Source organism: Anomalospiza imberbis, chromosome 1 (genome assembly GCF_031753505.1).
Source record: "Anomalospiza imberbis isolate Cuckoo-Finch-1a 21T00152 chromosome 1, ASM3175350v1, whole genome shotgun sequence".
In the NCBI taxonomy this organism is placed as follows: domain Eukaryota; kingdom Metazoa; phylum Chordata; class Aves; order Passeriformes; family Viduidae; genus Anomalospiza; species Anomalospiza imberbis.
In genome coordinates this window covers 27,679,236-27,706,971 of record NC_089681.1, presented here as the reverse complement: position 1 = coordinate 27,706,971, position 27,736 = coordinate 27,679,236, and the positions used below count along the sequence as shown (strand labels likewise).

The following is a 27,736-nucleotide window of genomic DNA, read 5'->3' as shown; positions in this document are numbered from 1 at the left end:
GGCCTTGAATGTTCATTTCTTTGACAGTAGATAATGATTCATTCTCTTGCTTTGCAGTTTCTAGATGGCTAAGTACTTAAAAAGTCAATACTGAATTTCTAAGCAGAAATCCACACATGATTACAGTAAAACTCCACTATCACAGCATTATATTAAGTGATGTATTGGTATATTTTACATCTATAAAAATAATAAGTTTAAATTTTACTTTTGAGCAGTATTTTAAAATATGCTATGTTGATTTTATTGATAGTTTGATTCTTCTGAGTTGAGATTCACCCAAAGTGAAAAATTAAAAGTGAATTATTGCTGAAAGAATTGTCCAAAGTCAGGGAAACTGTATGCTGAGAAACATAATTCTCTTTGTTCTTTATTTAAGGTTTAAAGCCAAGTGATCCAACCATGACTGGCAAAACACAGACCAGCAATGTCACCAATAAGAACGACCCAAAGTCCATTAACTCCAGAGTCTTCATTGGTAATCTGAACACAGCTATTGTCAAAAAAGGTGACATTGAAGCAATCTTTGCAAAGTATGGGAAGATCGTGGGCTGCTCGGTGCACAAAGGTTATGCCTTCGTACAGTACATGAGCGAGAGGCACGCCAGGGCCGCGGTGGCAGGAGAGAATGCCAGGATCATCGCAGGGCAGCCACTAGGTAAGGATTTGTTAATACCATTAAAATACTGCTTTCTCTTTCCTTTCTATTTGAAATATCTGCTGCTGGTGCCTGCAGGACTAGTGAGTTTGTTTTGCTGATGTTCCACCTCAGCATATTTCCAGGATTTTGGAACTGACAGAGTGTTTAACGTATGGTATGTTGCCTAGTTAACCTACCTAACTGCTTATTTATCAAATAGATCACTTCTGAAAACTTATTACTTATTTGAAATTCCACTGTAGTGAATATGGTTACTCTTGTGAAGAAAAAATGACTATTTTTTTTGTAGAGTGCAGTTAGTAAATTTAGTCTAGTATAACAGGGCTCATCTAATAGATGAGGTTATCTTTCATGTAATGAATCTAGAATGATACCCAGGCCAATGATGTGTCAGATTTTATGCAGAAGCAAAAGAATTTTTTTATTTGTCCTTGAAATCATACCAAATCAAACTGCAACACTGTTATTTAGCAAAGTCCATTATTAAAAACTAAGATTGCACTTTTCCCACATAATACTGTAAACATTGTTCATCTGAATTGCAAATAAAAGGAAAAAAAAGTAATATTTTGCTCTTCTAGTGCTTTGTCATGAATGTTTAAGTAAAATCTAATTGTTATATAATGCAACTTTTACCTCTGGAAGCTATTTTTAATTACCTATGTAGGCTGTCAATGATAAGCTCTGGAGTCCATTACTAGACTTACCCATTATGTATATACAGTAGTAATGTGCAGTACAGCAAGATGTTTGGTAGGATTCAGAAGTCTTTCACTACAGCTCTGAGCTGTATTGCTCATATCTAACCCCAAGTGTGTAATGGCTGTGTCAGGAAAAGGTGAAGTGTAGCTAGTGTTTTGCTGTAACAAGCCATAAAGAATGGATATGGCTTGTTCATTTTCAGTGTTGCAGGCTGGGGAAATCTATTTGTCTGATTGTTTGTAGAAACTGAAGCATTTGTGTTAGATGGATTGTTCTTTTATCATAGCTGTTGAACAGTAATTTTAAGTTTTATAGCTCCTACCTTTTGGGTTCAAGAGAAAAACAGATTAAATCACTTCAATTGTATTCAAGGGGAGATTGCTTTCAAACTTCATTAGGAAAAGTCATATAGATGAGTGAAATAAAAGAACTCAAGTGACAAAAGCAAGGCAGCAAAGTCAGTCTGTGGGATGGCATTATTAGAAGATGTTTCCTGGAGCAGTGTTCTCTAAGCAATAGGCCATGTATTGCCATCAGTGCATTACTTACAGCTTCTTGCACACTGGTCTGACCAGATTTTTTAAACTGTGTTTTCTTAAGGCAATAGATCTGTTATTACTATGATTACTATTGTTAGACTCTTTAAGTATTTCTTGTGGCATCTGTAATATGCCAAGCATTTTGTACAAGGAAATGCCCTTGCACTACTCTGTGTACTTTTGTATTTTCTGTAGCAGAGAAGTGAAGTTGTTGCAAAGGAAATTAAGTGACCAATAATAACTTGAATTGTTTGAATATTTTAATAACAACCAACATTTTTTACTCAATATTAAGTTTCAACTGTTTAATCTTAAAATACTTTGATTTTTCTGCACATTCTCCTGATGGCATATTCATGCCTCAGTTCCTAATATAATAAGGAATATAAAGAATAAGGAAGGTGGGATTTTCTTTTTTCTCTTCCTAATCTGATCTTTTTTATATGTGAAATGCAGTTGCTATCAGTATGGTTTGACAAAAATAATGAATTTGTAAAAATGGTACTTCTCGTTAAAGAAATTGTTTCTATGAATTATTTGAATTGGCAGTAGACATTAACAGTTACCACACATTAATGAGTAGGTGACTTAGAAAATTTACTTGGATTTTGACCCAGAACATCTTAGGCACAAATAGTTCATTACTGTGAAACTTCTTGATGAAAATTACTTTTTTCTCTCTCCTGGGAGCTTTACATTCTGAAATAAATAGAACTAACGAATTTATGTCAACAGTCAAGTTATGGAAAAGAACAAGAAAATCCCATTACAGATGTACAAATAGACTTGTTTAACATAGCTGAATTTTCTATTAAATTGAATTAAAATAAATTAGTAATATGAGGGCTGGATGATAGCCAGATAAGGAAAGCTGTTTGAACAAAGGAATATTTGAAAAAGATTATCCCACGGTATATGTCTGATACAACTATACCTTCTACTATTCAGTACCTCACAAAGAAAGCATAACTTCATTTAGGTTGTGTTAATAATGTACATTAGCTCTTTCATGGTATAGTCAACTGGACCGTTTACATTAGCTCCTGCCTTTTATGGACTAATGCCCCTCAAAATGATGCAGCTTTATCCATGAGTCAGAAACCATTCACACGTATATATCTGAAATTTAAAATTGAACCTGTAAATTCTTATAGCTTTTTAGAGTGCTACACAGCTCACTGAGTAACCTGTCTAAATGTTTCCTCTGAGGTGGAGCCACAAAAGATTAGGTTCAGCAGGTATATAACAAAGCTTTTTGTTTAGAAAATTCCTCAAATTAGATGTACAAATCTAAAACATTGGTATTACCCTCAGACTTGCCAGCTTTCTGTGGGTCATTATTATTGGCCGGTTGGTCTCATCCATCAACTCTGAAGTTCCTACTGATGTGTTTAGTGGTCAGTGATATGTAATGGTGGTGCCATGGATACTTCAACTTGATGGAAAAGGATTTCATGAGCTGTGTGATTATTTCCAAGCTTCCTGTTACATAAAGTGCAACACACTTGAAAAAGCTGTGGGGTAGAGATCATAAATGAAGACAAAAAAATATGCTTGGGAAATTTATTGCTATTATTATGAAGTTCAGTGTAGTTTCTTGAAGTAATATTAAGTCTTCATGGGAATAGCATGTTTTCCTGCCCATAGGACAGAGACAGGTCAGTATAGGGCACAGGAGCCTGCTTCACAATGATTATTTTGTAAATTGCTTCAGGCTGGAGTTGAGAAAATACTGAAGTTGTTCTAGGACAAAACTACAAGTTATGTTCTTCGTTGTAGGAACACATCCACATTATTAACTCTTCTCAAAAGTTTTTCACCTATTTAAGCACACCTGTGAGTTACAGAATATTTGTGCATATCCATTTCCTTTTCAAACAGGACAAAGAGACAGGATGAATAGGAAGTATTCTGAGAAATAGTGAGTCTGTCTGTGAATTTTACCAAGGGTGGTTTCATCCTTCTCTGGTGAGAGAAGGATTAGGCACCTGCTTGCTCAAAAATGAGTGGTGCAAGTCCCTCATTGCAGCTGTGGGCTGAGGAAATGAGCTGTACCTTTCCCATAGTGAGAAGCCCAAGCCTGAACACAGGATTCAAGGTGCAGCCTCACCGATGCCAAGTTCAACAGGATGGTCACTGCCCTGGTCCTGCTGGCCACACGTTCTCATACAGGCCAGGATGCCATTGGCCTTCTTTGGGCACTCCAGCTCATGTTCAGCTGCTATTAACCAGCACTGCCATGTTCTTTTCTTCCAGGCAGATTTCCAGCCATTCTTTCCCCACTCTGTAGCTCTGGATGGGGTTCTTGTGATCCAAGTGCAGGACCCAACCCATGATCTTGTTGAACCACATCAACGGCCTTAGCCCATTGATCCAGTCTGTCCAGATCCCTCTGTAGTGCCTCCCACCCAACTTGGTGTTGTCTGCAAACTTGCTGAGGGTGTGCTCCATCCCCGCACCCAAATCATAAATAAAGATTTTAAAATAAGGATATACATAGCAGCTTCTGTCTAAAATTCTGGTACAGCTATCATATCAACTTCTAAATCATAACGTCTCTTTGATTATTCTTGGGTAATAGTTCATAGCCTTTTCTTTTGTAATACCTTAATTATTGTGCCTAATTTTTATCTGTTTTCATGCACAATTTTATACCAGGAAAATTTCTTTAACTTGAGAATTTTTCTTCATTTGTGCATATAAGCCAAGCCATCTCACAGGTATCTTATCAAAAGAAATTAAATGGTGTAAGGCTCGTACTTTTGTTCTTTTTCAAAGAAGGCACATGGAATTTCATTCTTTAAGCCTTAGAAAAGGAAATATTACCATACCCAGACTACAAGAGATGCTGTAGTTTTCCAGCTGATGCCCTTTTTAACTAATAAATTAATTCCTCTGTAGCTTGAATCCTGTTTTGTTGCTGCAAATATTACTCATCTGTGTCGCCTTCTGGTCTAAATTAGATGCAGTCTCTGAATACCAAGTGAGTGCGTATTGACACGTAGTCTAAGGTAAGATGCTGGTTGTAGATATTTATTCTGGGAGACATACTCTTTTACACACCCTTTTGAGAAGCACAAGAGCCCTGAAGGGGCTTTTTAAATTATAACTATCCAGTAGAAAATATCCAAGGAGAATAGCAGGTAATAAAGGGAAGTTTTAGAGAGACTCAACATATACCTTTGCTGCAAATTGAACTGATGTGATTATAGAGCTGTCTTATCTTTTGTTTCCCTTGCCTCTACTCAAAACATATCTCTTCTATTTTATGTTTGTAATGTCTAACAACAGTGAGAGACTTACACGTGAATTTGTAGAACAAGGACTCTCCAGACTGAAACAATTTTTCACCTCAATCTGAGCTACAGAAAACATTAATTGTGTCATGAAAGTTTCTGTCTTAAAAAGAATAAATACTTTTGCTGTTTTAGTGAACTAATTTGTGAAAAAACCACTTTGGCTTAAAGAAATGACAGATTTACCCAAATTTTCTGGATGACTAATCTTTACCTAAGCCAATGGTAGGCTAAGATAAGAAAGTCGAATCAGAATTAGTGGTTATTCCGTTTCCACTTAGTCATCAGTTTTCAGTCAGTGGCATGGAAGCATACCAATATTTTATTTGTACAAACATAACTCATGATTTATTAGAGCAATCTTGGTACTCTTACCCAGCTACCTCCCACTAATGTAATGGCAGGTTTTATCAGGAAAGCAATGTTATCTCGTTTTAAAGACTATAGTGGAGCAGCAACTGAAAAGGTTTCTTATTTTGCTTCTATAAATCTGTAAAGACTTGAGTTTTAATGTCAGTCAAAACATTCTGGGCAAGGGCAATGACTATCCTAGAGAAACCACATAGACTGTACTGATATAACTAAAAAGTGGGAATATTTTGATATTTTGATGTATATTTGAATGAAATATTAAAAATAGAAGAATTATGTACATATAATGATTAATCATATATTCAAAGTGTATTTTAAGTCATATAGCATTAAGAGACTGTATATTGCACTTCACACTACTGGGAGGGCAATGCACTTCATAGAAAATTCTTTGGTCCATTATAACTTCTACAGGCTCACATTCTGATATATTGTACTTTTATACCATGGAGCATTACACCATGGAGTAAATAATCTGAAAACAGTAACTCAGCAATACGCAGGTAATTTTCTAACCAAGTGAGATTTAGAAAGCAAAGTTCTGATAAGCCATGAAAGCTTTATAGCATACGGTTTTCAACACTTGAATGTTGGCCTTGAAAGAATATTATATTCTTCTGGTAATATAATCCACTTTTTAATGAATAGTGTTTAAGCAAAAGCAAAATCACTCTTGCGAAATGCTATATAAGGAATTATCATTATCATGTAAGTTTGAGAATAAAAAAGTTTAATAAACAAGTACTTCAATCAGTAGAATAAATTATCCATAAACCTATAAAACTTGTGAGATGTTGTGAGTCTTGGCTTATGGTGGGGATGACTTTTGCGTTTGCTGAACTCATATAATTATTTGTTGATTATTTCAAAAAGTGATACCAATTACTTTTTGTAAAATCAACATCCAGGCCAGGTTTTGAGGAAGTTTATTTGATCCAGTATTTTTTTATGTTGAAATAAACATAAAGTAATGATAAAGCAAAAAGACCAAGTGGTCTTCTTCCAAAATCAAACTGAAACAAAAACACAAAAGATAGTGCATTTGTAGCCAATATGAACATAATGCCTAGTGTCACAGGAACCTAGAGTGAAACTAGGGATATCAACCCAGGCTTGCACTGTCTTTACTAAGTCTTTCCCACTAAATCTCATCTTAGTCAATGTCTTCATCATCAAGCCCGCAGGTACACACAGTTTGTTACAGAACATCTGAAAAATCATTATTATATTTCCACACAATAGCTCAGAGGAGCTAAATTTTACCCACTAGAACTGACTCTTTTATTCCATTATTCCAACCTGTTTCTATATTTGGGAGCCATTGTAATCCTGTTTCAGCCTACTCTGTGGAGGAAAAGGGATCCTGTCCTAAGTTATCTCATACGTCTCAGCCTTTTTTGCTGAGACCTTTTCCTACCCATGCCCTTGTGGTCTTGGTGAAGCCTGTGCAACAGCACACATGAGTGTCAAGTCTTGCTGTAGAGGACCTTGGATACAACAATCTTTCTTCTAATAGTGGATAATTTTCCTATGTCCCTTACTGTTACACATTTTGGTGTCTCCCAACACTTTATACCTTCTATTGTTGCAGTAAGATCCTGCAGCCATAGCAGCAGATTATAAACCAGTTGTTTCATGCTCTTGAACATAAAAACATGATTAAATGTTGTTGTCACTCCACAGTCCTGTTTCTTGTGCATTTCTGTAATCAATATTTCCTCATCCTATTGTCACATTGACATGAACCATTCCATGTGCTATCCATGCATGTAAAGAAACTCATGTAAAGGTAGGAAGGAAGGGTCATTTTTAACAATCACCCCTCAGCAGTTCAGGGCAGGGCACAGTTGTGCAGTTGATGTATGCTTGTTCCAGAAGAGCAAGCGGAATTCTTCATTATGAAAGAAAAATCCATATTTTAATAGAATGACCTGTTTCCATAAATTGAGAATACCTGGAATAAGAATGAGTGAGGTTCCTCATATTTCACAAAAGTTTCTATTTCTCTCTTAGTGGGACCTGGTCAATTCCAAGTGAAGCTACAATTTAAATCTATTTTTCATGTTCAGAAAAGTATATATCAATAAAATAGTTTAGTTATGAGGTGAAGTTATGGGGATTAAGTTATCCTTAGTGCTTGCTTGGTGTCTCTTTCTGTGAAATTCTTTATATTATCATAAAGTGAAAGTTTGCAAAGTTCTTCCTGGAATAAGGTTTTGTACTTTGAGCAGCCTGATGTCAGCTCATGCAAATGTTAAGTATCCTCTCCTGAGCATACAAATGATAACCTGATTGCTTGCCATCAACAGATGTTACTGAAAAAACCTTTCCTTCAAGGCTTTATAAAGATGCATATAAAGATACATTTAGTCTTCTACATGGCCAGCTCATCTTTAAAATCATAGACAAGGTGTTATTATGGGATCTTTCTGGGTCCGTCTCTGCTGTTTCACATGTCTGTATATAGCACAGGGTCCATCTGCATAAAATGTTACTTTTTTCATCATTTCCTTCTTGGGTTTCATAAACACTTTAAGTCTTCTTTCAAAATGGGTCTGAAATATCCATAGTATTTTGTAAGAACTTTTCAAAACATTTAGATGATATTACCTCAAAGATCTCTGTACTAAGCATTTATTATGTTTATATCTTGAGATTGTTGTTGGTTTTGGGTTTTTTTTTTGGCAAACCATATCCAGTAGGTCCTTCTGGATTTGAACTTAATGCTGTTTTATTTCTGTTGCAGGTCTGTAAGAAGCTACAAAAAAGAGTTTTCCTTTGTGCCAGACAAAATTCTGTACCTTTTCTTAAATATACTTCCTTTGATTAGTGACTGCTGGGATCGCTACAATTGTATAGCGAATCTATAATGTTACATTCTGAACTGTCATAACATTATGCAGTGACAAAAACATTGTTATGATAGGTTCTCTCATAATATTTGTCTCCAAGTCTCATGTGGAATGCACTGTACAAAACCAAGAACTATCTTTAGGATGCTGTGCAATTTTTGGTTTGGTATGCTAGGAGGTCTTATAGTCTACAGCTTCACTTTTTTTGCTTCATCTAGCTTGATTTAATTTGATAGACTATTTTCTATGCATTTGGCTTCTCTCACTTCAAATATAATCTCAGCAAGAATGAGTCAGATATTTTCTTCTTGATCATTTGACAGTATTTCACTATTACACTTATACTGATGCCATTAGAGTTGCTAATGTCTTGTCAGCTGTTTTTTAATGTGTGCCTGCTATATATACTTGTTTTCTCATTCTTTTGTTAAAACATTTAATTGGTGATCTCTGTCCAAAAGGTATGTGGAAAAATTCACTTCTGCTATGGGTTTTATGGAAAGGGCAGAGAATCAGAAGCTTTCTCATCTAAATCTGACAGGCCAGTTTTTATCATTCTAATCTGCAATTTGAGGTATGGGGGTTTTCAACAGATATTCAGCACTGAATAGTGACAGGACAGAATAATGCTATTTTAGTGTACTACAGAACCTGAGTAAGTCCCAGCCCATAGTCTTTGGACTATGACTGCTAAAGCCTTGAAATAGATTTGCCTCTCAAGATGTCACTCAGCTGTTTGGAGGAGAAAGCATAGCAAATATTTTTCCTGCCAGAATACTGATGTAGCATGAAAAATTCTTCTCCTAATCATAGTCTAAATTCATGGAAGCTGGTCTTTAGCATTATGAACTTTTAGGCTCACTCTTCCTGTTTCTTTCCCTTCTTAACAGCAAGCTCAGCTAAAATGAAAGCGTTCTTTTTTCTGTTTAGCTTAACTGAGACAAGAAATGTTTTGAGGGCACATTTGCTGTCTCAGGTTTGATTTCATGTCCTAAGCCTACTTGCATTTCACACCTAAGGAAAATACAGCGGAGGAAATATGTTTCTTTCTCAGGTTTCACACTTAATTCTACAATTATTTCGACAGCAGACAGCCTCATCAGCAAAAACTATGTAAGTCGTGTATATTGGAAAAAAAAACCCCAAACTTAGTTGTTTATAACTTATTTATAATTCAGTTAGTTTTCAGCACATCATACTGGCAAAGCAAAATTCACAGGCAAAATAAAAAAGGAAATTCAACAAATTAGATGCTCTTATTTTATACTACTTCTCCCCTTTCCAGAAGAAATGTTGCTATTAATGACCTCCACCAAAAGCTTATGAAATTTCAAGTAAAAGTAAATTTTTAGGTATTTTAATTACTCAGAACTGAACACTATTTATATCCTTGATTGTTATAACCCTTTAAGTGACTTCAGTACCTCCTAAAAATTAATGGAAACTGAACTGAATCAGACAATTTTTCATGGCAAGACTTACAATTTTCAAAAGGCCAACTGAAAAACTATTAGGTTGGGTTTTAGTTTACCTTAAAGAATACATCATATTACCTACAAAATGATAATATATGTTTAAGAAGACACTGTCTCCGTTCCAACCCAGCATGGAATTTCTAATTTGATATACATGTAAGTTCAGATATGTGAGTTTCGTCGGCTTTCTCCCATTAAATCATAACAGTCAGGTAGCTAAAAGCTGGGGATATACACTAACTTGAGCCAAAAGAAGTGCAATCATTTCCACAACTAAGGACTAAAGGTGGACAGGAGTTGCTTGAAAGTCTTTGCTTCCATGAGTAAGATTTTATTTATTTATTATTATTATTATTATTATTATTATTATTATTATTATTTATTATTATTATTATTATTATTTCTTTTTAAATTTTTTTAGGTGTGAAATGATGTGCTTAAAGAACAACTGTTTTCCTTTGTGGCAGTCTCAGTATTTTAATACATTTTTCTTTTAGTCATCTCTGTTGCTTGTTTACCTAGTCTCCACAATGTAAGTGTGCAGTGACTTGATGTTATCCAAACACTTTTATTAAAAGCACACTTATTCGTATACACTGTTAAAACCTCATAAAAAAAACAACATATCTAATTGACTGCTGTGGTAATTTGTTGTAGATATCTATCCCACCTATCCTACTGTTTGAAGTTAAATGTCAAATTCTAATCCTCCTGTGCTTTGTTTCATTCTGCTCCTAATGCTTCACGCAATCATGAAAAAGAGGAACAGAATGTAATGTGTTTGAAGTGTGGAATTAACTTTCAGACATTGAAATAAAGAGGAAAGTGTAAAATATCTTCTAGTTCTAGAATTGTAAGGTTTCTTGACTCATTAATGAAATCTATGTCTATTTAGTTAGTGTTTCATGTGAGGAACACAATATTTTACTGAAAAGAGCAAGTGTAAAACAAAGAGTAGACAAACAAATAGACACTAGACCACAGGAAAACCTGCACTTAGCAAAATCTGAAGCCATTTCAAGCTGTGATTCACTTCTCAGCTGTATGATAATTCAACATCTTAAATTTTAAAGGGACAGTTAAAAATTCTCCTTTTTGATGTTTTCTTGAGGTAAATTTTGTCCCTTAATTTGAAACTATCACAGTTTTTGTTAAATTGTAGCATAATTTTTGTTAGGGGAGACCTCATCTAGTCCAACAACCTACTCAAAGCAAGGCTGACTCAAAGCAGTGAACAGTCCAAAAGGTTTTCCAACCACTTTCCAAGTCACCTATGCAACCCATACTTCCAGTCTTGGCTGTGAGGGTGCCGTAGGACATTGTGTCAAAGACCTTGCTGAAGATGAAGGGTGCTTAAACTACCTCTTCCCCCATCCACTAAGTTATTCATCCCATCACAGAAAACTCACTGGGCTGGTCACAGTTTGCCTCACTAATTGCACTGACTGCTCCACATTATCATGTCCTTAATGAATCTGGACACAGCTCCTAGATTGATTTGCTTGTAGTGGTCCAGTTTGTTTTGTTGGGATTGTCCACCTTCAATACCAAAGTTTGTCCTGATCACAGAAGCAGGCCTTACATACATGTTGGTCAGCAACAGATTCACTGTCCTGCTCCAAGCTGCACAGATCCTACACAGAGAGTTCCCAAAAAGCTTGAGGACATGATTTGCTTTTTCTTATATTTGTTTTTCCCCCTGCTCAACCTCTTCCGAGTTCTGCCCATTTACCACATTATTTAATCTTAAAATATTCTACTGCTGTCTCCCCCTAGCCTATTTTCCTGGTTTTTGTTAACTTTACAAATTTATTTGGTATTTATAAGAGCTTGTCCCAGAAATGTCTCTCTTATCCATGACTTCTGTCAAGTCACACTGCCCTTATTATTTTAAATGTGTAGTGTTTTGCCAGACTCAAGCTGCTACTTTTTGGTGATGTCAGAGGTTGGGATTAGACACCTGCATGCAAACCTCAATGTTTCCAATCGAGTGAGATAACACTGATTATGCCTGTAACTCCTCAGAGCCTATTTCTTCTCTTTGAAGATGAGTGTGACATTTGCCTTTTTCCAGTCATCAGGGAGCTCTCCTGATTTCTCCAGCCATTCAAAGGTGATAGAGAGCAACCTCATAATAATATTAACCAGCTCTTTTATTGTCCCTGGATGCATTTTGTCAAATTTCCTATTTATTTTTAACACTAAGAATTTTTATTACATTATATCATTATGAAAGCTTACCATTCAAAGAAAAGCAAACACTACTTTAATTCCTAACAAAATCATTCAATTTCTTGGCAGTTTCTCTTTTCCACAATAAGAATATCTCTTTCTTTTTTTTTTTTTTTACTCAAGATCAGTAACAAGCAAACACTACTTTAATTCCTAACAAAATCATTCAATTTCTTGGCAGTTTCTCTTTTCCACAATAAGAATATCTCTTTCTTTTTTTTTTTTTTTTACTCAAGATCAGTAACAGGAATGTGAATTTACATTTTATTTCAGAAGGTTCTTGTTTTGCAAATGCAGCTTATAGTTACTCCAACAGCTGATCTAGACGGTATCCATAAAGGTGGCAGTTCTCCTGCAAATGATGGTAGAACAGGTATGAAAGAAATAATGCAGTAGTGCTCTGAAAATCTGTGCAAAGTTACAGGCTGGTATTTTGAAACCTTATGAAATTGGGCTATAGGGTTGTAGGAACTCACCCCTGGTTGGGGTGAGCTGGAAAGGTGGAAAAGTCTCTCCTCCAACCCACATCTCCAAAGAAAAGACTCAGTAGTCTTCAGCCATCCGGTCTCAAGGTAGTTTATTGTATGTTATCTAAAAGATTTCTCCCTGAGCTGCTGCGGTCCGTTCAGCAGTCAGGCAAGGGCACACTCCGACGCCCAGGGGGCTGGTGCCCTTTTTTTATATCATACATTGCGTATTAGATGTTTATAGTTTTTCCCCAATGCCCATCACCTATATTGAACAGTGACTTTCTACTCTAAACCAATCTGTGACTGCCAACACTACCAAGAACATGGAGGTTAGGAAGAAGAAGGAAAGAGGACAGGGCACGCCCAAATCCCTCCATCTTAGAACTTCTGACCCCCATGTACAAAACTCAGACCCCTCTGTACAAGGCCTAAAACCCCCCTGTATAGCACTCAAAAATTCTTCCTTTCACTTTGTGACTACTTCTACTATAATATCTAAACTTTTGTGATTTCTTGTTCTTCCTGCAAGGCTGGTAACTTGTTCCATGGATCAGGTTCAAAGCCACAGGGGTCTGCGGCTGCATTCCAGGGTCTCAGATGCTTTTGACCTGGGCCCGGAACATCCAAGAGTGTCCAAGGGACATTCTGGGTTCCGACATAGGATAATAGGTAGGATGTTAATTTTCTGCACTAGTAAAACATTTGGGCTAAAAGAAATTAAACATCATGTAGCAAAAAGAATCATTTGTTAGAGAACTAGATAGATTTGGAAAGGAATATTTAGGTAAGGTGAAAGATTTATTTTTAATTGGAAGTCCTTCATCTTATAAGGCCAAATTACTATATTGATTTGAACAATTAAGATGGTACTTTAAACAGATGCAGTTTTAGAAATTCAGAATTATAGGAAAAGGTTTATTGGCTTCTTTTTCTGTTTGGGCTTTTTGATTATTCCCTGGAGTTTTGTTTTGTTTAGTTTTTCCTAATATACTTCAATGCATGTGACAAATAGGACAAATTTACATCCTGGATTAACAGAGTCACTCCTAATTGATATCTCTGGAGTGAAAATTACTATTTGCCTTTGTCCAACTTTGAAAATCATGTTTCCTGATAAATGATCTTGCTGCAGTCCTAGCAATTCCAATTGCCAAAGTTTGAAAAGTTCTAGTTATTCTTTGACTTACAGGAATGATGTTTGATAACTGTGTAAATAAGACCAGATCCATGTCTTAGGCAAATTCTTAAAGTTGCAGAGCTCATAAAATTGTGTTGGGTTGTTCTGGGGTTTTTTTATTTGGGTAAATAAAGCCACTATTTTTACTTTATCTCAAATATTAAGAGGACATTATTTTAAGAATTATTATTTTTAAAATTGTATTAGCAAAATCTAAAAAGTGTAACTTATTGTACTTTTCCTATTTAATCCATGTACATGTATGAATACCTCAAAATGAACTGTGATGATGCTTCAGCCATTCTGACCTTAGTTAAAGGTAAATTCTAATAATGTTTTCAAGAGTGTGAAAACTGAGTTTATGGAAACAGTTCCATGCTAACACTCTTGTGAAACACAGGCTAGTTTTGTGGGTAAGAAGGTGGCTGTTGTTCTAGGGATTTTTTTTCTTTCTAGGGTTTATTTTGTTACTTACCCAGACTGTTGAAAACTTTTAGAGAAAATTTAAATGTAAATGATCAAATTACAACGAGATAAAATCAACGCTCATACTAGCATTGCAGCATCTGGAAAAGCAGTTGTGAATTTTTACAGCCTGACTTTAGAGGTCTTTATTTTCTGTTAATTGGCGCTTATGGCTGCTTTATTTGTTTCCTTGTCTTAACTTTGGTTTTGATGTATTTAAATCCACAGGCAAACAAGAAAGGAAAGGCAAAAAAACCCTGAATATTTTTGATGTGAGTAATAAAAGTGGTTATGTTGGGATTTTTTTGGTCTAGTGTGTAAAATGAGGTACCAATTTCAATCCAATCTGATGTAACTCCAAAAATATTTTGGTCCTATACAAAATTTTTGTGTATAACAAAAAAAAAATCTACTAATAATAGAACAGAAATAAATTAATAGAAGCAAAGCTTCTGTGTTCCAATTATATCACTTTTTCTCTTTTACCTTCGGTCTTTATCCTGAAACTCTTGATTATTACTAACATTTACCACACTTAGAAAGAATAACTTATTTGCTCCTTACACTGATATGAGTTCATTGTCATAGAGTCCGTCATATTTTGACCCTTTCAATAAATTTCCTCTATTTCTAGTTTCTATTTACCTTTTTTCTTATAGCAAGTGCCTGTCTAACCAACAGCTTTTGTTGCCTTGCTACTTGCCTTGCTCCTCAGAGCTGCTTCCTTCAGGGTCTAATGGGAAGCTTTAGTAATTCTGTGCACTTTCAGTTCCCAGTGAGAGACCAGCATCCTGGTAAGGATGGAGGTGCAGAACTGCATAGTCATACCAGGTCTAGCAAAAGCTCTAATACAGAAATCCTTGGCATGTTTTGGCAAGGGACCAAAAAGATTGGGAGTTGATTTTTGACTTCCTTAATTGAAGCATGACAAACACCCCCATTAAATCCAATTTTCTTGGAGTAGCATTGTCACAAGTACTATCATTTTGCAAAAACAAAAATGTGATTTGTTTGATTGTGTTCAAACAGCATGACTAAAGTGCATAAACTACTGGACAGAAATATTTCATAAAAAGCTGAACTACAGAAGTTTATCTCACCATTGTGATGGCTTGAAAAGGCTGACCTAGAACAGAGACCAGGCAGAGTTAAAGAATAAAGTAGGTATTTATCAAAAGGCCTTAATGTATACCCCTTGGGCAGTACAAGAGCCTGGCCAGGGCTATACTCAAGATGAACCCAAAATGGTCACAAAAGGGATGACCAGTCATGAGGTCTCATACTTTTTATAAGTTTTGGTCCATTTGCATATTGGAGTTAGTTATCCAATTACAGCTTCAGTTTATGAAGTCCCATCCTTTTTGTTTTCTCTATTCAGTCCAGCATTGTTTATGCTCTTGGGCCTGAAACTTGGATCATTTGTCCTTGGTCCCCAGCTAGAGAAGGAATTGTTTTGTCTGCCTACTCTGTGAAGAGAGCTTACTATCCCTTAATATGAAGTTCAAAACTACACATTAAAGCAGTACAGAATCTGAAAAATATAAAAGCTAAAACTTAAGGCGTCAGTTGATTCATATTTAGTTAACTGGAACATGGCACAGAACAGAAAGGTGAAACATTATAATTTCATGTAATTTCATGTCTTTTCTATCTGTAATTGTGTGCTGCCTTGATTGCAGTTCCTGGAAGAGAAATAGTTTCAGAGTCTGGCCTGCTGTCCCAGGCACTCACAGATTCAACCCCAGTCTCAGGAGCATGACATCAATCCTGCAAGGGTTACGCATTCTCCCTGTCCTGCTCCATGTGCTCCATAAATTCTGTGAAAGGGCAATCCAGGGATAGTAATTCACAGGAAATGTAATCTTTTATTTTTAGTGGTTATGTAAAATTACCAGTAGACTTCAAAGCCATCTGTTTTAAATTCTGATGGTATGCAGTATATCTATAGTGAGATACTTTGACAGTGAACTGCATCATCACTGTACACCATATATTTGCTCCAATAAAAGTTCATTAGTATTCACAGACATCTTCTGGCTCTATGATACTACCAGAAAATGTCAAATTGTTCTTAGAATTTATAAGAAGGTATAAAATTCATGAGCTGAGACAATGAAAATCCCAAGGAATTGATGGCTACCATATATTGTACTCATTTTGGCATATGATTTTTTTATGTCTACAGAAATGAAGGCTAGTCACCTAACCTTTCATCAAGTCAGCATTTTCTGAAATACAAAGACATGAAAAGTGCTTACTAATGATTGCTTGGCACCCATCCTAATATATCCAGAATGAGAACAGAAAGAAAAAACTACAGCAAGTTCTATAGCATGACATCCCAATTCCACTTTATCCTTCAGTAAAGATTCCTTCACTCTATATGCCATTATGCTCTTGAATCTTCATGAGAATGTCCTAGTGTTCCTCAATAATCTAGAAATTTAACTTGGATTTTTATTAAATAAAGTAGATATGTTAATGAGAAAGGGTACCAAATCTGTGTAAAAAGACAGAAAATAGATATTTCACTGGGGCATCTTGTGCCTAACTTGGACTCAAATCAAATGTCTATCTATTAAAAAATGTAATTTTCGGACTGAAAAACCTGTTGCAAAAGAAATCATTACTGATAGATAAAGAAGAACCAATTATGGAACAAATATGCTCTGGTTGCTTAGGTAAAAATGGTCACAAGCTGCTCTTGTTTAATATGGATGCTACTTATAATGCCCAATTGGATAAACCTTGAAAGTAGATGTGAGCAAGCTCTATTTGGAGAAAGTTGAGGTAGACAAATAAAAATATGGTCAGGAAAGATTAAAATATTTTAATTGTTGTAAAAAAAAAGATAAATGATCATGAAAAGAGTATGGTGTGCTTAAAAACACATCTTAAAAGTCATAATCAAAAAAAGATGAAGGTAACTAAAAATAGAAAATATAGAAAAATTGGATTAGATTAGATTTATAAGTACCTTAAGAATAAAGAGCAAAGAGATTTTGGAAAAAGTTTCAATGCATTTCTAGGAAGAAACATGGAATGTTTTTTGTTTTAGTTTCAATATAGGTAAATCTGTAAAGATTTTTTCTCCTGTATTTGGAAGATGACAGATACATCCAGATCACAGAATAATGATGACATGGTATCCATTCCAGAAATCATTATAGGGCTACAAAATAAACGATCTTTAAATACTTAAAAATTAACATTAATCCCAGAATTTCTGAAGAACTAGCAGGATTATTCTCCAGGGAGGTTCTCAGCTGCTAATATTTGGAGAGTTGCCAACAGTAAGTCTTGAACAGGAGTAGGAGTTTCAGAAGGGTAGAATTTTTACAGGGAGAAATTATTCAGTTTGTATAGTTTAAAACAAACCAATATTAAAGTGGTTTATTGATTTATTATCACAAAATTAATTTGAACCCATGACCCATATCTGTAACAAGAGATCATACTCAATTCTAGATACTTGCAAATTTCTGTGAAATTATTCCAAAATGTTTAAATCCCTCTCTGGTATCAATCTCAGCAGAGCACATCCCTGCTGTGGGAGATGCATGCCCAGGTTTCCCCCACCTCCATTCTCAAAGGGCAGGTGGTAGCCAGGGAGGTGATGGAGACCCCCTGAGGTGGGGGTCCTGGGATGTCCCCATGCTGGTATTGCACAAACTGGATGAAGCAGCTGGGAGTGTCTATGGAGAAGCAGAGGCCCGAGGCCATACAACAGTATCTAGAAGGGTCTCCAACCTGCTGCCCTGCTGCACTCCTCTCCTGCTCACCACAAATCTATGTTTCATCTGCATTTCTGTTTAGCTGACTTTTTTTTCTTTAAGTGTCTTCTGGTAATTCTGGTAATTACTATTTAATTTGGTAAATGGTTGTTTTCCTCTTTACCTACATCAGATTTTGGAAAATGTCATCTCAGACCGTTCAGACATCCCACTCAACCATGTTTTACACTCTCTCCTGTCTTGTTGGCTGCTGTTATCCTGGCCTATTTGCCAAGGCTGGATCCTGTGAAAACACTCTCTAGGAAAAAAAAAAAAAAAAAAAAATAGAAAAAGAAAAAGGACATAATATAAATAATTTTAAATGGTAAAATGGCCAAGCTGTGTGACAAGAATCCTGTTGTAATTATCTTAAACTGTAGGAAAAAATAATGAAATTGCTGGTGTGGGACTTAAATAATCAAGAATTAACATGGGGATAACGTTACTAATGTCAGCATGACTTTACAGAAAATAGAGTTTGAGAAATTAAACATGTATTGTCTTTTATAATTTAGCACCATATAATAAGGCTGAACTGATGGAACATAGTACTGCAAGGCACTTGATTCATTCCAAGTGGAAATTCGATTAAGAAACTGTCGTATGACATAGTTATGGTACATGCCAAATGGATTAAAAACTAGTCTCAAAAGACTGGTAAATGGGAAGTAATCATGCAGCAGGTGTGTGACTTTTGTGTGGTCCCTGGTAGAATAAGTTTTTTAATCATACTTTTACCCAGTTGAAAAGACAGCAAAAACCACTGATAAATTCTGTAGATGGCACAAAGATGCCTTAACTGACGAATGCAAAATAAAACAAGACATTGATATCAAAATAGAAAACAAATACCAAAATAGGAGTCAAAATGTGACTCCTCTAGCTATAAAAACTAACACATTGATAATCAGCTCTTCAGCATGGGAGAAAAAGGTGTAACAAAATCTGAAGGCTGGAAGCTTAAGTGAGAAAAAGCAAACCTCAAAATAGAGAATAATTTCTACAGTGAAGCCATTAGGAACAGTGTACCAAAAGTTTCAGTCAAAATTTCTAAAGTAAATTTTGGATGTTATCATAAAGGATATGTTCTAGCTCTGCATAGACTTAATTCAAGAAATTGTGTGATCTGTTATAACAAACCAGACTGGATTTTTTTTCTGGACCAGCTGCAGAAACTTCCAAAGACAGAGATTTGCAGACTTTTGAATAAATACAATAAAGCAAGAAAAAGATAAAGCCTTTTAATTTTATTAAGGTCCCTAAAGATTTATGTCTGATATTAGTAATAACTCTATAGAAATTACACAAATGATCAGGTTTTGTCAGCACCTTTGGAAATTAGATGAGCAATACCCACCTAATGACAAGCATGGCTTAATTTAGCCAACAAACAAGCAGTGTTTTTTCAATTTCGTTTCCAATTAAATAAAAGAGAGAGAGAGAGAATGGGACTTAAAAACATTCTAAACCACTGAATGTTTTTAGATATATTTCTTGCAAGGTCTTCTTTACATTTATCTAGATATTAACAAAACTGGTAATAATCTGTAAGAATAAAATGAACCTGTGAAATGATATTTTTTTCTCTTTCTGTGCTACAGAAGCAAAAGATTTCCCTATAAGGTCCATAACTTCTTTTTTTATCACAACCTACTTTTTTTATTCCAGACAAGCAGAGATGTATTTGCACCCACCTTTCTGACCAGCACAGGCATAATGTTATTTGTCCTTAAGAAAAAAAAAGACAGACAACATAATAATGCTATTAACTTAATACCATCCTAATGTCTAAAGTGTTTTTTTTTCCTTAGAATGAAATTAACACTGGTGCAAAGGGCTACAATCAAATTTGTTTGGAGAAAGTGCACTGTTCTTGCTGGAATCACTGCTTCTTGAAACTTCGATTAGTGATCTCATTCTTCTTCTGTAGCAGTTATGTTCTACTTTGTATGCCAAATGACGATCACACATCCACCTAATTTCTGAATGTTTTCTCTTCAGATAAATGTTGCAAAATTTAGCAGAGAATATGTTAACAGTTCTCAAATTCCTTCCTCAAATGATTAATCACTGATGGTTCTTTGTGTCTGGGCTGACAGCAGTTCAGAAAAGATTAAGATTTTACTGCACTCATATTTCAGATCCTTATTTCAGTAGTTGCAGCCATGATTCTTTCTCTTATATCAGGGTGGAGAAATTACCATCCTCTCACATTACCCTGAAATGCTGTTCCCCTCATGGGCATTCTGCAGTTTCTCTTCCCAAGTAACTCATCTTTCCAGATATGAGCTCAGCCACAGAGAGGTCTTAAAATAATCTGAAAAGTTTCACTACTGTATTTTTTACAGTTATTTATGTAGCCCAATAAATGTTTATAAAAGCATATATGGAAAATGATATGCTTTTGTATGCACCTAAATAAAATGAATTTTTAATATGAAATTTTAAAAACAGTATAATATTTGAAAATATATATTTTTTACCTTCTTCACCCAATTCTAGTCAGGGTGCAGCTACAGAGGGAATTTGTTTTATAATGCAGGCACATCTCTAGCAATATCTTATGGCACAAAAAACCCAGTAGATTTTTAATTTGCATAACATTACACATATTTGCATAAAATATTGCCCAGTGGTACTAAGAGCACCAGTTTCTCCCTAAACCCCAATTAATTAATCTGTGTCCCTCCAGACTTAAAACAATTTATTATGCATTCTTAGTATAGAAACAGCAATTAATTATATGCTTCCTAGCCCCACATCAATCATTATGTGCCCTCCAGACAGCTTTGCACCTCTCCTAGCCCCACATCTGGCTGGAAACACACCCTCCTCTTTTTCCATAGATGAAGAGGCCTTCTGCAATTTTGCCAGTCAGCAAAGAGCTCTAGGAGCTCTCTGTCCTTCTTGTTGTCTGTCAAGGTCTGAAGTTTTAGGACTGGTAGGGTAAAACCTCAGCAGCCATACTACTGTATATCTAAGGACTGGAAGAGGAGTGCAACTCATTTTTTGTCCCCTTTCTTTTTTTCCCCATCCCTTTTTTGTGAACTGAATAGAAATGTTTGCCTATTGCTGCAGCCACACTTGGAAGCAAGTACTGCAGTCAGCCTGGAATGATCCAACCACATAAACCACTATCCAGACATTAGTGAAGTATAGGGAATGAAAATTTTAAAGGGGCATATAAGAGAAGCTGGAGAAAATGCAGAATGTAAGTAGTAGCTTGAGAAAAATGGTGGATAAGAAACTATTTTATATCAACCTCTTTACAGAACTGACTCGTATATTTGTTTACCATTTCCTTATTATTCATAGTCTGTGTGAAACTACACCCTTTGCTCTTGGGATGAAAAGATAAATTAATGTCCCATGTCTATCTAAGTGTTCATGGATTAGATTACAAATTTTAGCTAACAACCTTATTCAGTGGTAGAGGTGAGGAAAGGTGAGATTTCCAAAGGTTTGTCTTTTTCCTTTACTTTCAGTACAAAGGTGAATTCATGGTTGCAGGAAAGGGGTAGGGGGGAATTAAAACATGGCCTTCTTCCCAAGACCTCCCTTGGCTGAGTAAGGCCAATACACCAAGGAAGGAGCACTCTGACCTGACTGAAAAAATTAAACCTTTCTTCTCTCCTTCCTTTTTACTCTAGCTTCTAGAATAACTTTAAATCCTTCTCCATGGTATCTGTTACTTTTATGGCATTTCTAGGCTCCATTAGGTGCACTGTACATCATCCTTCAATTCTGTTCATTAAATTTAAAATGTGCATGCCATAAAATAACTACAGATTTTAAGTTTGCAGGGGGGATATACTTTCTTTCTCCCTGCAACATTCCTTACATGTTGAATATTTATACCCATTTGTGTTTGTTCTGACACAAGAAGTATAGGCCTGCCAAAGGTCCCATTGTGACTATTAACTCAAGCTTTAACAAACTAACTTAGCTAAGTTTTTTTTTATTAACTGCTACCTATTACTGTTCTTCTGCCTTTATGCCCCCAGGGCTGAATCAGCAATTTCAAAGCATTCCTCTGCCCCTCACTGAGAGATGGGTCCCAAAGAAGCACGGCAGGAATAGGGCAGTATTTGCCCAGGACTTTTACAGACAGGATAGGTCATGAAGTTATTTTTAAAGAGCAATGAAAATGTATGTTGAATGCTATAGACAAGACAATTTGTTGAGAATCAGAGAGAACAGACATTTTTTTGCCTTAGCTGGATGATCTGCCTCTTTTTTATCTCTTTACTCCTTACACACTGTCATAAAAACAGAGACCTGAAATGTGTATATGTTCAGCTCCACCGATACTGTGCATTTCAGTAACTTATTTTGCTAAATCTGCAGTCTTCATAGGAAATTGATTGCTTATTTTCTTTTTCAGATTTTTTTTCCTGATTCTGTTTCAGGAGCTGCTACTAGACAGAATTCTTGAAAGCTGTATTAAGATCCCGCTTCCTCTTTTTTTCTCTGTCCACTCCAGAATCAGTGATGGTCCTTCCTTTAAGAGGGAAAAATAACTCAAGTCATAACTATCTTTGACTCCTAAAAATATAAACAGATCTTTTATTTCCCTTAGGTTTCCCTCCAGAAAACTTATTTCACTTAATTGTGCTAGATTTCTGTAGATTGCATCTTTCCCCATGAACAGAATTTAAACCCTGACTTGTACAGCATGTGGCTTCTGGATCATATCTAGTCCATGATGCTGAAGTAAATTACTATTTTCAGTAGTATAGGAAACTATATACATTGTTAGCACTGACAATGCTATTGTTGAATAGCACTGTTAGGTCAAGAGGCCTATTTTTTGTCATGTAAGCTGGGAGCAGAGGAGGTCTTGTTGAGCTCTGGAGGCTTTCCTGAAACCAGTGCTTTGTGTGGGAAACAAGACGTGGCTTCCAAGGAAAGCAATAAGATAAAATGCAGGGAGCTGCTGGAAGTTTATAACTGAAAATTGGTCCTTTCCCTCCTGCAGTGGCATCTTGGAAAAGTTGGAGTGAAGTCAGCAGGAAAGCAGCCTCTCAGACATCCTGGGAGGTGAAGAATATAGGTGAGAGTTGTGTGGCTAGAACAGGGGAGTGAGGTGCGTCTGCTAGGGTGGATGAGCACTCATGCTTGGAGAAGAGTGGAGCAAAGAAAAACTGAGCAAATTGGGAACCTGAGCACTAAGAAGGAGATGTGAATGCATCTGGGGCAAATGTTCACAGATCTCAAACCTTGGTTTCTTTCAGGAATGGGAATTGGAATAAAGTAAGGCTATCCTAAAGGAAGCTGTGGGATTGCATGGATCACTGGAAGATAGCTGCTAAAGGAACCAGAGGATATTTCTGAAAACATGGTATCAAACAGTGAATACTCATTCTGTGATGAAAATTAAGGGGATATAATTTTGGAATGATGTTCTTTAGAAAAGATAACTGAACAGCTGGCAGGCAATAACTACGTCTCAATAGTGTTGTTATCTGCCCTTCCTTGCTGAGTTTCAGGCAATTGAGAAGATCCAGGACAGGAGACATAAAGCTGAATGATGATAGGTAACACTTAAAACTTTTAAGTCTAGGAATATTTTGGTCTCAAAGAGATATTAAGGTTTCATGAGGTTCCTATGGCTCATCCAAACATGTTTTGTCATATTAAAACAAAGTTAACTTCTTCCAAAACTGCTTTCACAGCTGGACCTGTCTTTTTTCTTTATTCTTTATAAAAGGTCCAGAAACATTGCTGAATGAGAGTACTACCAAAAATATATGGCAAATGTCTATTGTCACTGCACCCAAGGTTTCTCTCATAGTGCACTAAATAGTCTTTCTCTTCAGTTCAAGGTCTTATGAAAGACCAGGGAATGAATGAAGATGAACTTCTTAAAAGTTGAAGAGAAGGTTGATGTCTGCAAAAAGGAAAATTTTTAAAAATTCATTACCTTGAGATTTCATTCTCTACTGAACACATGTGCTTCGATGATAGGGACATTTGTCAGACTTGCTTCTATACTGAACTTCTGCTGCTTTGAGAGTTACTGCTGGTTTTAGACACTAAAGTAGGCAAAGATCCAGAAAGAATTTATTTCCCACTAAGCTTCGAAGGGTGCTCTACCTTGTCACATTAGATTTAAATCTGTCCACAGTGATGCACACCTCTGTGACCTGCAGGTATGATATGCAGCACCTATGAATGAAATTACTATGCAAAAATAAATGTTCTGGCTAGTTCAGAGTTCACAAAGAGCACGTCACAGTGGGGCTGTGCTCTCTGTGCATGTTCCTCACAAAGAGAGGAAGACTTGTCCTCGTCAGGGCTTTCTTTAGCACCATTTCCTTCTAGAGTGACTGCATTCTCCTTCTGAGAATATTAAAGTTCACTGAAGCAACAGGATGATTAATTCAAGATGTGTATATATATTTAGTAAGTGGGTGTTTCAAAAACTGTCTGAGGAGACTAGTTGGAGAGCTGATCTGGTTAACAGTGACTCTCCTACAGAGCAGAATTCAAATATCACATCTTGATCAGAGTATTTCATGGAATCACAGGGTCACAAGACTGTTATGACATCATTTAGACCAACTTCCCTGATCAAGAATACCTTAAAAATAATAATTTATTTTTATGAATTTGGAGTTACTTGAAAAAAAAAATTAGACAATGCTTCAAATATTTCTAAAGATAGATAAATAGATAAGTAAATAAGTTAAAGCAAGACCATCTACTTAGGCTGTCAAATTTGACCAGTTACACAGTGCATTACCATGATGTTCAGGCCAGATGCTCTAATCTAGTCGTATTTTATTTTGGTTTCTCTTTTTATGATAGATGTTATTCGCTTTACTGGCTAGCTTTGCTTCAGATTATTGCCTTAGTGGTATTTGCTCTTGTCAAGGTTGCTGTTGCTGTTTTCCCTACCTGCTCAAAGCATTGTCAAGACAGAATTTGACAGCAAGAGTGCACAAAGTCCAACTCATCTGGGAACATTCAGATTTACACATAAAGCCTGCAAGGTGCATTCTGCCTGAAAGGAAGAATTACTGAATCATCTGGGTTTATTGTAGGACCATCTGTAAAACACAAGTAAAGGTGGGCTGATGCATCCCACACTCATCAGACTCAGTACATATGCTCTCTCCTAGGAATAAATGTAGCCCAGTTGAACTTGCAGACACCTGACAGAATAAGTATGGATCTCATGAAACTTTTAATTTGATGATAAGGTTTCACATTAAATAAGCATAGGATTGGACAGTTTTGTTTTTTTTTTTTTTTATTGTAAGTACTCAGTACTGGATTTTTTTTCTTAATCCTACTGTAAATTTTTACTTATTAATTTTTTTTTTGCCTTTGCAGCAGGTACAACAAATATGGTTTATTGTTGATATTTATTATTTACATACAATTAAGTTTATAAATCTACAGCAAAAATTATAATTGCCTCTATTCCTTAATTCGGGAGATGTATTTTAGGAATAGTGAGTGGGATTTATCCCATTATTATCAGCAAACAAGGCTTTTCCTTTTCCTGAATAATGAAAAAATTGTGTCAGGCAGGTTGCAAACATGTTTTTCTGATGCTTGAAATTTTTTAGTAGCCCACGTAAGAGTGTTTCCTGAGATTTAAAAAGATAGAGAAATTCAACTTTGGAGAGGCATTTTGAAGAGATTAGACAAAAATAAGTGTAATTAGATCATCCATAATAGTTAAAATAAATATTTGCCAAAGTAATTCTGGGTAAAATATTTTAATGTACCTATACTGCCAACTGTTTAATTTGACTGTATTTGATTCAGATCTTTACTATGATAGAGCAGATTTATACTTTTTTTCATTCTTTATGACTTTTATATGTAATTTGTTATGAAAATTGACTACTGATCAACATATTTTTTCTGTACTGAGAGCTATAACTCCACAGGACTCATATTTAAAGATGCTAAAGAGCTATATGTTAGGAAGCAGGAAGAAGAGTTGCCAATCAAGGTACATACTGACTGTTTTCAGTATAGCAGTTGATTTGGAAATTGCCAAATATTATAGTAGACAGCCTGCTTGCATATTTGTGGAGTAGAACAGATTTATAAATAAAACCTTTTTTTCTCTAGATATTTAAACATAGATTTAAAGCTTAAGAAAATCAGGAATTTTTTAAATATTATTGCATGTTTACAGAGAAGAGTTTTTTGCCTGTACAAGAAACACACTTGAAAAAAAGATAGCATATATATGCTCAGTGTGCATTATACCAAAATCTGTAGTTCAAATATCCTATTGTTTTTAGGTTATACCTCCACACAGTTATTAACCCAAAAGACACTGCAGAGAGTTTCCTCTGACAAGTTACTATAACAAATATTTGGAGGGGTTTGTTTTGGGCTTTGGGTTTGGGATTTTTTGTTTGTTCATTTGTTTGTTTTTAATTGTAAACCACTCACTTGAGATTTTTCTGCAGAATTGTAAGAACTGCAATGAAACCTTCCCCATAATGGTCGTCCTGGATCTAGACAGGATCTTTTCTAGCACCCCCTTACCCTATTTTCTCTAAAATAGGAAAGACATATTTTTGGAAAGAGATATTCACACTAGAAAGCACCAGAGTCAGTCTACTATTTACAGCACTGACCTGGATTAAGTCCCACATCAGGCTGATACAGGAGAGACCTGAATCTGGCTTTCTCAGGTTTTAAGTGAATACTCTAATTACAAGGCTGTAAGATTTTCTGCAGTCAGAATTGCTCCTCTTTATGGAGTGAAAATGAGTGATGAGTCGCCATTATGGATTTTGAAATGCAAAGGTTTTTTTCCAATTTTGAAAAGGAATGACATTTTTCAGTCAATAGGAAAAAAACCCAAAATGAAATAAAATAACAACTTCAAAACACCACAACTTCTAATATGACAGAAAGGTAAAAAAAAAAAAAAACCCTTGTTATCTTCTCTATCATAAAATCCATGGGAAGGTTTTAATTTCATTTTGTATCATTCATTGGAAGGTTTTAAGTCCTTTTTGGTTTGCTTTTATTATGTATATGTCTTGGTTTGGTTTTACAGTTCAGCATTTGAATCAAAGACCATTAAAATACTATCCTGTTTTGAACTTCCATTTCTTGCAATAGACTGACATCATCTTGAAGAGGTAGGGTATCAGAAATAGAAATAGTCAGCTGATATAAGGAGGAAAAGAATGCAAAAAAACTTCACACTTATCCTGGGAGAGGACAGGATGAAAAAGAGAGCCTGGACAGATTCTTAAAGACCTGTGCCTTTTATTTGGAGGATTCAGTGTTTATTTAGCTTTCTAAAATTGTGATTATAAAGGCTTGGAGCAGAAATATTTTGCTACTTAGTATTTGTATACAGTATTTGTAATACTCATCATGTATTTGACTTTGGTGAGTCCATCTTCTTACCTGCTTTTCTAGTCAGGAACTATATATATCTCTTTGCATGGGAACAATCTTTATACCTGTTTAATCTTTTATTAATATTTTTATTCTGATTTCTAGCTTTGGGATTCAGGAGTAGTGGGGGGTTGGGTGAGGGTGGATTGGTTGGTTTTGGTTTGTTTGGTTTTGCTTTGGTTTGGGGTATTTTAATGAACAAAAGGAAGCTATCAGAAATTGAGTTTGATGCTTAGGACTGCAAGGGTAGTTGCTCTGTCTCCTTTCCCCACCCTAGTTTTTAACCCAACACGTTGCCTTTGTTATTAACCTTCTGAAAATTCATTAGCACATAG

At 35.6% G+C, this 27,736-nt stretch overlaps 1 protein-coding gene and 1 long non-coding RNA gene across 9 annotated transcripts in view; both read left to right on the top strand.

Moving 5' to 3' along the window:
• RALYL (RALY RNA binding protein like) overlaps positions 1-27,736 on the top strand; it is a 374,914-nt gene that overhangs the window by 186,121 nt on the left and 161,057 nt on the right. For all 8 annotated transcript variants that reach the window (XM_068185890.1, XM_068185868.1, XM_068185909.1 and 5 more), the window contains one exon: positions 380-658. In XM_068185890.1, the coding sequence (XP_068041991.1) occupies positions 403-658 (256 nt within the window). In that variant the 5' untranslated portion in view covers positions 380-402. The remainder of the gene's footprint in view (positions 1-379; positions 659-27,736) is intronic.
• Positions 24,352-25,249, top strand: LOC137471511 (uncharacterized). Its single transcript, XR_010997666.1, has 3 exons — positions 24,352-24,419; positions 24,892-25,009; positions 25,139-25,249. It is a non-coding gene; the product is annotated as an uncharacterized lncRNA (long non-coding RNA).